The 13,924-nt window shown below is 38.6% G+C and overlaps 1 protein-coding gene across 3 annotated transcripts in view; it reads right to left on the reverse strand.

Annotated features, from left to right (window-relative positions):
- LOC136676934 (UDP-glucuronosyltransferase-like) overlaps positions 1 to 13,924 on the reverse strand; it is a 22,110-nt gene continuing 8,186 nt past the window's right edge. The window contains exons 1-5 of one of the 3 annotated variants that reach the window (XM_066654243.1): positions 11,367 to 13,006; positions 3,712 to 3,843; positions 2,235 to 2,322; positions 1,475 to 1,694; positions 1 to 1,054 (exon numbers count right to left, since the gene is read on the reverse strand). In XM_066654243.1, coding sequence (XP_066510340.1) covers positions 778 to 1,054; positions 1,475 to 1,694; positions 2,235 to 2,322; positions 3,712 to 3,843; positions 11,367 to 12,332 — 1,683 coding nt within the window. In that variant the 5' untranslated portion in view covers positions 12,333 to 13,006 and the 3' untranslated portion in view covers positions 1 to 777. Of the gene's footprint in view, positions 1,055 to 1,474; positions 1,695 to 2,234; positions 2,323 to 3,711; positions 3,844 to 5,405; positions 6,469 to 11,366; positions 13,007 to 13,924 lie in introns of those variants that run through there. The other 2 variants (XM_066654244.1, XM_066654242.1) reach the window with 2 other exon arrangements.

Raw genomic sequence — 13,924 nt, forward strand, 5'->3', positions numbered from 1 at the left:
AAATCTAAATTTAATCAACAGTGAATAATTACAATTCATTAAAAACACAGATACAAAATATCACAGTAGAAAAAATATTTTTACTGATTTCTTCACTAAAGATTTCCTTTGTCAGACCCAGGTATAAAGGCGACATTCATGATTGTAATCAAAAAACACTATAAAAACTGTTTCTTCACCATTTGCTAGCTCTCAGTTATCTTTATGCATTCCAAACCAGTCTAATGTGTTTACGAAGCCCCAGTGTCGGTAAATGTCAGAAAATACAAACTGTCTACTAAGGTATGCCAGGTTTTTTCTTCTTTCCTCACACCAGTGAAAAGACATCTGGATTTATTTTAAACAACAAAGAGAGCTCCAAATATTGAAAAGCACGAACCAAAATGATATTGCTCTATTCCTGCTCCATTGGTGGGTAATGTTAACTTTCTTCTGTTTCAGATCACTTAAGGTCTGGAGCCACATTCAAAATTCCCCTCAAATATACCATTCCACCTTAAAAGATGCAGCGCTTCTGAATGTAAACAAACCAGAGAGAACATCATTCCCCCACAATTATAGACACCCCCTTTAAGGTTAATGCTTTACAATTGAAGTTAAGGTTTAAATTTAGGTTAAGGTTAGGTTTTACGGTTAAATTTGGGCTAGAGTTTTTTGGGTTATTTTTGTTTGCTTATGACAGATTTTTAAAAATCCAATTTTAACACTGAATTCTGAAAATGCCTTAAATTTATTTAATAGTGTTCCTGTTTCAATAAATGAAAACTACAGCATCCATCAATCCTTCTTCTTCTTCTCTGACTTGCAATATCTTCGTAAACACAAAACACAACATTTCATCAGTGCTGCCACTACTATCATTATGACAAGCAACAGGAAACCAATCACATCCAAGCTGTGATACTGGAACCAGTTCAAATCATGAGCAGCTGGACGCAGATGATCTGCCCCTTTGTGCCGCATTACGAATTCTGTCCAAAAAACAGCCAGGTCCAACGGCTCTGTGGGACGATCTTTATGGATAGATGAAAGTTTCACCATTTTCTCCTTATAACTACAGAACAGAGGAAGAGAGACATAAAATTGTAAATGTGTTATTTATGAATAAAACCTGTTGTTTTGTTAAAGATTTGATTTATTATGTAGTGTATAATTTACCAAAGAATATGGTGTAATGATCAGCCACAAGATTTAAACCTCTGACAGGTCATATGAATAACACTGATTATTTCTTTACAAGAGATAGTTTCTGGGGCCAGTGAACAGTCAGTTAATTAAACTGATACGCTGGAAGCAGGCAAAATGTGTCAGGTGTCAGTGAGTATCATGAACTGCATAATACGATCACTTCTCAATATCTAGGTCAGCGATCATCAAATCAGATTTGCTGACCTCTGACCTAGGTAGTCACAAAACCAGGAGACAATGGCCAATAGCATTTGCTAAAAGAAATGGTGCATATTAAGGAACTTGCCTGGTGTCGTTAATAATTGTGTGGAGGGTGTTGCTTAGTGACTCTGGTGTGATTTCATGGATGTCGAGGACCAAGCCCACTCCACGATTTGCCATTCGATGGGCATTATCTCCCTGGTCACCAAACAGTGGCAAAATCACCATGGGAACAGCATGACAAATTCCCTCGTAGATACCATGAGTTCCACCATGAGTGATGAAGGCTCGGGTTTTAGGATGACCTTCAATCAAAGATAAATTTTCAGCATGTGATCGCACAGTCATGTGTGTGTAATGCTTGTCAAATGATAGGTGTTTGTTGAGTTTTCAATAATAAAATTTACGACCTGAATTAAAAAAAAATAACATTCAATAACATTTAGATTTAATTAGGTGTACACAAACTGATGATGGTTTTAAATATTTGTGGTGTTATGTATAATTATAATTTAAAATTCAAACATTCTCCTGCTATTCTGTAATTTTATGGTAACTGCTGTTTAGTATTAAAACTCTATAAATTCTATTTAAAAAACCCTTAAACATTAAGCATTAATACGTTATGTTCACAATAACTAACCTCAAAATTATAATCCTTAAATTGTCCAAATATAATCACATATAATTTTGGATTCAATATTATTCCCAAAAACAAAACAAATGCACATGCTTTTGCAGCTTTACCCTACTGCAACCTACTGTTCACCAGGTCAAATATTTTTCTTTACCTGCATTAATTAATTGTTTGGTTGGGGTGTTATAGTATAGGGTCAGAGACTCACCCAGTAGGTCATTCTGAGGAAGCCACTTCATCAACTTAACATTATCAGGAACATGATCTGGAAGTTCTCCTGTGTATCTCCACACAACCTGAACAGCATACCAACACACACATTAATATGCATACACAGATGTGTCCTTTATTTTCAATATAGGTTTGTGTAAGGTGCCCATAATTTTGCATATGATTCAATACACACCCTACTAATATATGGCTGTAATTATTTAAGGCATAGGAATGAGATAATTAACCACTTCCATAGCCATATTAAATTATCACTGTTATTATTTCATCAGGGGGCACTATAACATATGCTCTGGTTTATCAGAAGTCAGCAATGCTTAGAGCTGGGCGATTTGCCGAAAAAAAATTCATGATAAGGGTTTCTATATTGATCGATCTCGATATTTATCGTGATATTAGCATTTTGTCACACTGTAACAAAGGACATTCTAAAAATATACACTGAATACACCAAATGTTCATTACTATACAACATACATATGCACATATAGAATGCACATTACTCAAATTCACAAGGAAAGATTTCACTGGAACAATAACATTTCCTTAACACATAAAAGTAATGATATCTTTGTCTTGTGTTATGAAAACATTCTTAGGGCATTACCACCTCAAGCATTTAAAGAAGCAGAAAGAGTAAAAAGATAGATTATGAAGAGTTTAAAATAATAATAAATGAACACTCCCAAGTGCTTAATTTTGCTATTGCAAATACTGTAGCACTTAACCCTCATCTATGGCATCGGAGCCAGTTAAAAATTTGTGAAAAGAGAAAATAATTTTGTGTGAGGAAAACCACGTCAGACAACGAACAGTGCTCTCATAAACCGGAAAACATTTCCCGGGAGGAAAATACACTTTGAGTGAAGAAAAACTCACCAGATTCTCCCTGCACGTGAGGGAACATTTCTGTGCTTGTGTTCTGACAGGGTGTCTCCATACCAAACAAAATATACCCCAAAACATGGTGAACAGGAGACTATAACATATTTAATATAAATGTATACATATTTAATACATACACACAAGCACTTGAATTAAAGCTATAGTCTTGTTTACCTTCGGTCACTTGTTCATTTACCGTAATAGCAGGACGCGCCTGACCGGGAATAGAAATGAAGGTTTATCGAGCTCTATAACCCAAAGCTTATCATCGTTATGAGCGAAAATTAATCACGAAACGTATCGATATCGTTTTAGCGCCCAGCACTAGCAATGATTGCCCTGGACCTTAACTTAAACATTCAGCTGGATTTCTCAAATGAAAATCATAGGAATAAAGTAGCACATAGTCATGCTAAACTACTTAATGAAGACTTTCCTCCCAGAGTTAAAGTTCAGAGCTGTGAGAACAGAATGGTCTTTCTGATGAAATTGTTTATTTAACTGCTAGGAGTGAATGCTGTTCAGCTGAGATCTAAGATATATGAGATAATTCGTGCATGGCCTCTCACTCTCTGAGGGATTTGGCTGAAGGCCTGGAAGAAAATGGCAGCTTTTTCCTTTGGCATGGAGGACACAAGTGAACCGAGTGTGAAGACCACAAGACCATGTTCCCCAGAACCTTCCACAAACTCCTCCACCTCCTACAACAGAAAACAGAAATCCGTGTTTTTATATAAAAACAGTTCACAAAGAAATACACTTCAGCACAACGAAAAAAAACAGCAATATCAGGATTATGTAAAGCTTAATTGAATGGTAAACACAACAATGAACTACAGACAGGAAAATACAGAGAAAGCATATAAAGAGAGACAAGATAGGAAACACCTGTGGGCACAGGTGTAGGGCATAACTAGAGAAGAGAGAGAAGAAAATGTAATGTGTCTTTAGGGATGAAAACTGGACATTAAAACTACTGTTGTTCCTTTAGAGGTACATTTACAGTAATCCCTCGCTACTTCGCGGTTCATCTTTCATGGATTCGCTACTTCGCGGGTTTTTTCAAGGGGGCTTATGGCCGTTATATTGCGGATATTGAGGGAAAATCTAGGAAAACCGTGAAAGATGAATAGCCAAAAGTATTCATTTTTTTATTATTTACATGTATTAGACTAGGCCTGTAGGTGACAAAATATATAATTTACAAGTATTTCTTACGTACAGTACATGTATTGTTCACAACATTCCCCAATGTCCACATCCGAGTGAAATTTACTTCAGCTAAATCACAGCTTAGGAATTACTCTACTAAAGAAACTGGTAGGATATCATATGTAGTTCCAACTGAGAAACATAGAATGACTGTTTAATGCAAAGGCTGGGTTGTTAACAGTATAGAGAGGGTTTTAAAAGTCCAAATACTCAAATACATAAAGAAAAATATTCTCTAGTTCGGGGAAATTGGTTTTTTGGTGCCTTGGAACGCATCCCCCGCGAAAAACGAGGGATCACTGTACACTTTTTCTAAGAGTGTGTGATAACAAACAGGGACACCAAACATGACATCTGCCTAAAAACATTATATTTTAAAAACACGTCTTTTATTCAAAAGAAGCCTACATCCTAACAGTGCACTAAAGATCAGATACAAAGGTGGTGGAGCTTATGGATAAAAATAAATGGCTTATTATTTGACATATAATTCAGTGTTTTGGGGTTAGGTCTATCACTTGAACAAAGCCCAGTGGAGTTTCCTGCATTTCAGCTTTCAGGGTCAAAAGCAGGAAAATAGCAGGAAATAGCAGGAAATACCTAGGAGTCAAATTACTGAGAGCAGATCCACAGTCACTCCTAATACCAAATAATCAGTTAAATCTGAGAAGTAAAGACACATACAAATTAAAGCCTTTTCACATAAGAGACAGTAAAATCAGTAATTAAAAAAAATGCAGCTACATGCCTGTCAGACATTAATATACAATCTCACTGTCCCACGTAAGATGTCTTGCAATTATTACACTATACATTATTAACTACTATTATTCAGTCTAGATTTATTCTTGCTATCCTTATAATAACTGTCTAATAACTGTCTACACTTCTGACATTAGTGTCCTGTCAAACTGTCTTACATTACTATCCTAACAGTCCCAGTAATAAGTCTTGTATTACAGTCCTGTCTAACTGCCCTATCTGTCTTGTTGTACTGTCCTGTCTATATTCATCTAAACACATCTAAATATTCCTGTCAGACTTTACTTACTGCAGTAAGAGGTGAACATTTTTTGCAGTTGATCCCCCCAATAAAGACCATGTTGGGCATGATGGGTTTGGGGAATTCAAAGGTAAAATCATATCTGAGCAGCCAGAGAGCACCATTGCCCAGAAGCTGGAGGTATGAAATATCTTCTTCCAGGTAACGAGCCACCAACTCGTCGAAGCTGCGATACATAACCCGACACAACAGCAGCTCCACAAGGTACAGCAGAACATTCTGCAGGCGTTGGGGGAAGGCCATGTGACCAGTAGATGTCACACCGAAGCGGGGAACATAGGACGGTGGTGCTGGACACTGAGAAGCAAGAGCATCCAAACCGCAGGGCATCCCCCGCAGGAAGAACACAGATGGGAGATGCAGGACAGAGGACAGTATGGCGCCACAGGGCAGGAAAGGGTCGGTCAACAGTAGATTAAAATCCTCATGCTTCAGCTTCTCCATCAGAGTTTTGTTATAGAGCAGAGCCTCACAGCCTCTGACCTGTATATCCGTGAACAGCAGAAGTCTCTGGACATTAATCAAGAGATCAGTCAGAGGTGGAGACTGATGAAACACGCCCTGCTGAATCCCCTTCATGCTGGATGCCAGCTCTTCTTGGTCAAATGGCACAGGGAACGTCTGCATTCTTACTGGTTCAGGGGCCTCTATCAGGACGCTTGTGTTGGGAACTAGCAGCAAGACATTGTGCCCTCGCTCAGCCAACTCTGTAACCAGCAGCTTTAGACTCAACCAATGACTCCCATCCACTGGCATCACCAGCACACGGCCACTCAACACCGAAACCGGAAACACATACAAACACACACTCAAGAGCAGAAAGAGCCCAGGGACCTGCCAGCAAAATTGCACAGCCATAACCCTGCCTCCTCAAGCGAAACAAGAATGAAGAAAGAAATGCATCTGCACTTGATCACCTCTCAGTTCCTCCACCCTCTCGCGTGAGAAAGTGAGTGCTCCCTCCTCATGCTTATATACTCTCACACACATTCACACGCAAGCATGAACACACACACACGCTGAAATTTGAGCTGGACAACCACAATTTAAACGCCTACCATTTCCAGGAGGAAAAATTTGTTTAAAATCTCAAGGATGAGGTCACAACTATGTTGTTTTACATGATGAAACATACACTTTTACACTGTGCTGTTTAAGCTGATTTTCAACTAAACATTTGGAAATGTACACGTTTTACCACTATTTCTTAAATTATTATTTGTTGCAAAGTTATAAAAATGTCTGGTACATTTGTACAGTAAATGTATTTTTCATCAGCCTCTGCATTATTTCTTTATAACCATAAATTTAAAAGATCACATTTAAATCTCAGTTCTAATTTGTTTTCTTTAAATTAAGGATGAAACCATTTGGAGGGCATTGCTTATTAAGAACAACCTGGGATAGGACCACTCTGAAAATGTGAGTTAGTTTTAGTGTGTTAATACATAAGCATAAATATAAATGGTGTCAAGCAATTAAAAAAAAACATTGATGGTTTTTATTCATATCAGTTTGTGCAGTTAATCACAATGCATAATAATTTTAGTCACAAATTGTATTGCTCATATCTGACCCTAATATATACAGGGTGGGCCATTTATATGGATACACCTTAATAAAATGGAAATGTTTGGTGATATTAACTTCCTGTTTGTGGCACATTAGTATATGGGAGAGGGAAAACTTTTGAAGATGGGTGGTGACCATGGCAGCCATTTTGAAGTTTGAAGGCATCAGTCGAACATCCCTTAGGCGAATATTAGCTTCTCACAAATGACACTCTTACAAACTCCAGCTGCTGCAGCCTCTCAATGAGGATGACCCAGATCGGTGCACTGAATTTGCAGAATGGGCAAAACAAAAATTGGAACAGGACCCTCAGTTTACACAGAAGATTGTGTTCAGTGATGAGGCAAACTTTTATATGAATGGTGAAGCTAACAAGCGGCATGGTGGTGCAGCAGGTAGTGTCGCAGTCACACAGCTCCAGGGACCTGGAGGTTGTGGGTTAGATTCCCGCTCCGGGTGACTGTCTGTGAGGAGATGGTGTGTTCTCCCCGTGTCCGCATGGGTTTCCTCCGGGTGCTCCGGTTTCCTCCCACGGTCCAAAAACACATGTTGGTAGGTGGATTGGCGACTCCAAAGTGTCTGTAGGTGTGAGTGAATGTGTGTCTGCATGTGTTGCCCTGTGAATGACTGGCGCCCCCTCCAGGGTGTATTCCTGCCTTACGCCCAATGATTCCAGGTAAGCTCTGGACCCACCACGACACTGAATTGGATAAGCAGTTACAGATAATGAATGAATGAAGTTAACAAACAAAACCACCCTATTGGTCTGAGACTAACCCACATTGGATAGATCCCTCCAAGACTGTTGGAACAAAAAACAAATGATGGCATTGTGTGGTATATGGGGTACAAAGATAGTGGGGCCATTCTTCATCAATGGAAACCTCAAGGCCACTGGATATGCAAAATTGCTACACGATGATGTGTTTCCCTCTTTATGCACTGAAGCTGGCATGTTCAATGAGATTTCCAGCAAGATGGTGCACCACCACATTATGGGTGTCCAAGCATTCCTAGATGAACAGTTTCCTGGAAAGTGGATTGGTCGTCGAGGGCCAGTTGAATGGCCCCCAAGGTCTCCCGATCTGACACCCTTAGACATTTTATATTTGGGGTCATCTGAAGGCAATTGTCTATGCTGTGAAGATATGAGATGTGCAGCACCTGAAACTATGGATACGGGAAGTCTGTCCTAGCAATTCTCCTGCAGTGTTGCTATCAGTGTGTGAAGAGGATTGCATTGACAATCCAACACAATGGGCAGCACTTTGAACACATTTTATAAGTGGTCAGAAACTTGTAAATATCTCATGAAAGAATAAAGTTACGTTAAAACCATTGTTTTTCTTGTGAAATTCCCAATAGGTTTGATGTGTCACATGACTCTCTTCCCATTGAAAAAACAAAAGTTGGATCCAAAATGGCTGACTTCAAAATGGCCACCATGGTCACCACCCATCTTGAAAAGTTTTCCCCCTCCCATATACTAATGTGCCACAAACAAGTTAATATCACCAACCATTTCCATTTTATTAAGGTGTATCCATATAAATGGCCCACCCTATATATATATATATATATATATATATATATATATATATATATACACATATTTTTTTCCCCTATAAAAAAATTAAGCGCATTCAGTTACAGAGAGTGTGTAAACAAGCTTCATCAGAATGGATTTATTACTATTACTAATTTAGGAGCATTCATTTCTTATTGTCTCATGTCAGGAGATATCTCCAACACATGGAGCAAGTTTCTTGCACCATTTGAAAAGTCAGATTTAAAAGACCTTAGGTCTCAATAAATATAATTTAAAACCCAAATATGTCATCATATTTTATTTGGTAGAAAATACTCAATTTATTGTCTCATACATTGGACATTAAACTTTAACATTTCCCATTTGTTATCAACAGTCTTTTCGATTTTGTTTTATTGTGATGCAGAACATTACTTCTAATAATAGAAGAACAGAACAACTACTACTACTACTAATAATATTAATAATAGTTGTGCTTATATAGCAAAGAGAAAGAGAAATCAAAATCATCCATCAAAACTCCTGAAAACATACTTGTGATAATGACAATTATTCTTTTGTTATTATTTATATCAATTGTGTCTTTCTTATATATACATACACAAATACAGACAAAAAATCATAATAAAACAAATCATTGTTTTATTATTTTAAATTATGTGCTAAATTACAACATATCTAATCTGTATTTACAATATAACTTGATTCTGCATCTCTATCAGCGGCGATTGCGCGGATTTCCTCTCAATCATTCCCGCAGCTTTAAACGTGCTTTAAACGGTGTGGACGCTCCATAGCGAAGCAGCGAAGGGTGGCGAAACAAGACGAGTCATTGGATAAATGCTGGGCTTTGTCCCGCCCATGCTCGGACGCTCAGCTTCTGCATGATGATTGGATGATCTGTCTGAGGCGGAATCCCTTTTTGAATGACAGCGAAATGAGCGAATCAGCGATCCTTTGGTGTAAAGATCCGTGGGAGCACAGGCGGACACACTTCACATGGGCCAAGGCCGTTTAAGCAGCCTAGCTCTGCTGGCCATTGAGAAGACACTAGTCAAGTCCCTGGAAAAGACGCCTTGTTGATACGACAGGGTCAAAGATCAATTTCTTAAAAAGGAACGGAGGGTAGAATTTACGTATAAATAAACCGACACATTTTATGATGTAGGCTCTCATCAAGTGAGAGCCAACATTAACAGCTGTTAACTAGATTTGCCCAACTGTCCGAAAAACTTATAAAATCACAAATCGACATATTTAAACAAAATTAAGCCTAAGCAAAATTAACTACCATCAGTTAAACCCCTTAAACTCTGAGCTAATGTGAAGCATTTTATAGTCGACTGAGAGGTGGCGTCAGATCGTATAATGCTAGGTCGTTTTGCAAACAATGCAGGGATTAGCCTAACCCCACTATGGCTAGCTGCTGCCATGTACAGCTGGACTTGAACCCTCAACCTCCAGGTCCCTGAAGCTGTGTTAAGTAAAATAGTAGGTAAGCTAAATGTAGTGTATCAGAATATGCTGCCTACAAACGTATTAGCAGGTGCACAGCCCAAATCCCTTATTAAGATATTATAAGATTACTACAGTGATAAGAAAAGTTTTTATTGTTTTTTACATTTAATTCATCGTGTACAGGAAAGCAGGAAAAATATATAAAACACTCTGGTAAACCAAAATGAAGAGATGAAACATTAACCACATGGGGTCAATTCCAAATAATTATTCTGCAGTGTTCTAACATTACATCCGACCCAGCAAATATTACTGTGCATGGAAACATCAGGTTTCTGATAATCGTTCTAATGCTGATTAAGCTTTCAGTACGATTTTTTGTTAGTTCAGCCAAATTTTATATTATTTTAAATTATATATATATATATATATATATATAGTGTGTGTGTGTGTGTATAAATAATTTTATATTTTAATTTTTCTAGAGTTCTGAAAGTGTGCATGGTAAATCATAATTGCCAAAGGCTTTTCTGGTTCATGGATTTAAAGCAGAAAGCAATTTCTGATCATTTAAATATTTCATTACAATATAATCATAATGCAATGTCTGTATTTTCTGAGTGCAAAGCACAATGGTACATTTAGCTACACTGACTGTATAAAGCTAGGCCTTAGGGCTAATGTTCTTTTTAAACATGAATTCGAACAATTCCAAAGCACTATGGTTGAATTACATACTACCAGAAGTAAACAAAAGAGCAGAAGCCCATGGTAATTTTCTGGTTACAGCACAACCTCTTTCTCTCTTCAGCAAGCAGAACCACAAACATAAAAAACACTACATAAGTCTGGTGAATCCAGACCTTCAGAGTTTTCAATCTCACAGGAGAAGAATGAGATAACATAGATGTCTTATTGCACCCAAAAGGCCATCCACTTTCTAGCAATGTAATTGTGTGATGGGGTAGAAGGCAGGGCATCCAGATCAATGGGAACTTTACTAACATTAAGAGGATATATCATAGCTCTTTTCCACAAGTTCACCTAGTTCCCTGGGGTCTAAATGAAATGTTTCCAACATGCTATGGTCAAATACCACAAGCATCAAGCAACACAGGACCGTTCTCCCCCTGTCCACACAGCTTTGTTAAGAATCACTGATTTCAACACCAATTCCTTTAAATGAGAAAGACCCACAGGTTAGTTCAGCGCAAAAGCCCAGGAGTGATGAGCAGAATCTCATGGCACATTCTTGGAGAATAAGAGATAGCAGATATTTACAATATTCACCAAAATCATGATAAAATAAAGCACAAAAATGACATAACACTATAATATTTAGTAGCAAAAGTTAAGTGGGTTACTCTCACCGGGCTGAGGGAGCTGGTTATTGCGCAGTTGAGTCCTCCAATCAGCACCATGTTGGGCATGAGGGGTTTGGGGAACTCCAAGATGAAGTCATACCTCAGGAGCCACAGTGCTCCAGAGCTCAGGATTTCCACCAAACTGATGGATCTGCCAATCACATGGGATGCCAGCTCCTCAAATGGCCAGTAGAACAACTTACACATCACAGGCTCCAACACACTCACCAACACATTCAGAACACGTTCACTCCAGCACATTCTGTCCACATTCTTAGTAAAAAAGCGAGGGATGTATGAGGGAGGATCGGGGCAAGCTGCGGCTGTGGAGTCAAGTCCACAAGGTAACCCCCGAAGCATGTAGACTGCAGGGAGGGACAGGTTATAGGCCAGAATTGCTCCAGCAGGCATAGCAGGATCTGTCAATACAGCATCAAATTTTTGTTCCCTCAGAAAACCCATCAGCTCCTGGTTGAAGTACAAGCTTTCACATGTAGAAATCAAGAGGTTTATTACTGTCTTCATGTGGTTCAGTCCATCTGTGACTCTTTCCAGCATACTAAGTGTGGAATCAGCCATCTCCTGGGAACTATGCTCTGTTATTTGGTCTAACACATCCTGTCCATATGATACTGGAAACTTTTTGGTTATGTAGTGTTTACCGGAATTCAAACGCATACTGACTTCTGGCATCACCACCACAACCATGTGGCCCCTGCGCCCCACCTCCTCTGCCACAGCCTTTAGCCCAGTCCAGTGACTCCCATCCACTGGCACCACCAACAACTTGCCAGTCCAATCATTTCCCCCAGTTCCTTTAGTTCCTTCAGTTGCTCCAATTTTATCAGTTCCCTTAATTCCCCTAGTCCTTTCAGTTCCTCTAGCTCCTACTGTTTCTCCCAAGTTATTCTTCTGGCGGAGAGCAGAACACAACAGCAAACTAAGCCCCAAACACTTTATAGATTTCCACATAATTACTCAGAATCTCAACTCTGTGCATATATACTATGCTTTGCCACATTAAAAAATAACGTAGTTACTTTCAAGTGCTAAGTTGAGCTCTACTCCGCACTACCATGAACGTTGCGCACCGCGCTGTTCTGCAGCCTTACCGTTGCGCTCAAAGTTCAATCAAATCGAACTTTGAGCTACTTTCCGCTGACCTTTCAGAGGCGCAGCCAATGAGATAGACTGAAGTGTATGACGTAACACATGCGGCGCCGTGGGTTGACATATACTGTTGATATGATATGGATGTGTTACCCAGAGCTCTTTAACACCACTTTAAAAGTATGTCACAACATAGTGAGGAAAAACAGAACGGCAAATTAACAGGTCCGCACTCGGATAACAATTTCACAATTACGAGGCCACTACACATGAATTAAGCCAGTTAGACTTTTAGCAACAAGCCTGCTTAAAAAGCACACGCTGACGACGCGAACACCGATCGAAGCCAAGCGGAGCGCAAAGCGGCGACGCACAGAACGCTGGTCATGTTAAAACCCCCTAAACCGGCATATTTGAAGTTTTCTTTAAACACCTTAAACAGTGAAGCAGTTACAGCCGCCTGGACAAAACTACTGCACCATTTAAGGTGACAAAATCTCCAAGTTAGAGAATAAACAGCTATGTCTGCTTCTTTTTTTTTTCCACCTTAAGAACTGCGGTTACCGAGTCAGACAAAGGCATGGTCTGGGTGGGGCTTGGCCAGCAGCAGCTTATTTGCATAAAAGTAACAGAGGCCTTAAACGGCTCATTCTGAAACTGGCAAGAATAGAGCTATTGATATCTCTTTATGTGAGAGTGATTTTGTGCAATGAACATGTGTTGTACAGCCCATAGACCTATTCTAACTTGTTTAAAAAAGGTATAATATGTCCCCTTTAAGGTAAAATTATTAGGTTTTCCTTTAACTGAGCAATCCAATCCAAATACAGTAAATAACACATAGAAAAGGTAATTAAAATATTAATATTATAACCTTTGGTTGTCAGAACATGGAATGTTCTAATGCACTGCAATATTCCCTCAATTCCCTTAACGTTCTCATAATGTATTCTAATGTTACAAACATCTTCCAGGCACGTCACCTCCAACTTATTTACACCAATAATTTAATATCCTAGGAACTTTGTCTTGAAACGTTTTTACAAAATTGCAAAATTTTGTTCTTTGAACATTCCCATAATGTTTTATTTTGGTTGTTGGGAAAGTTGCTTAGGAATATTCACTCAACAATAATCTTTCCCATTTGCTTAATATTCCCAGAATATTACCTCAACCTCATTTGCGCTGACAGTTTAACATTCTAGCAAAGTTGTCTTCGAATGTTCTAAGTGAAAACATTCCATTAACATTTTATTACAGTTGTGGAAATGTTGCTTTGGAATTGTTCCCTGAAAGTGAAAAAAGTCAATTTTTTTATGTCTCCAGAACATCTTACTAGAGATAAACTGATGTATATAAACAATGACTGTTTGGCAAGTTAAGAGGTTAAAGTGACACATAGCAGAAAACATCTTGAAAATTGAAAAACTCATTCAAGTGAGATAAATTAACAT

This window comes from Hoplias malabaricus, chromosome X2 (assembly GCF_029633855.1).
Source record: "Hoplias malabaricus isolate fHopMal1 chromosome X2, fHopMal1.hap1, whole genome shotgun sequence".
Taxonomy (NCBI): Eukaryota; Metazoa; Chordata; class Actinopteri; order Characiformes; family Erythrinidae; genus Hoplias; species Hoplias malabaricus.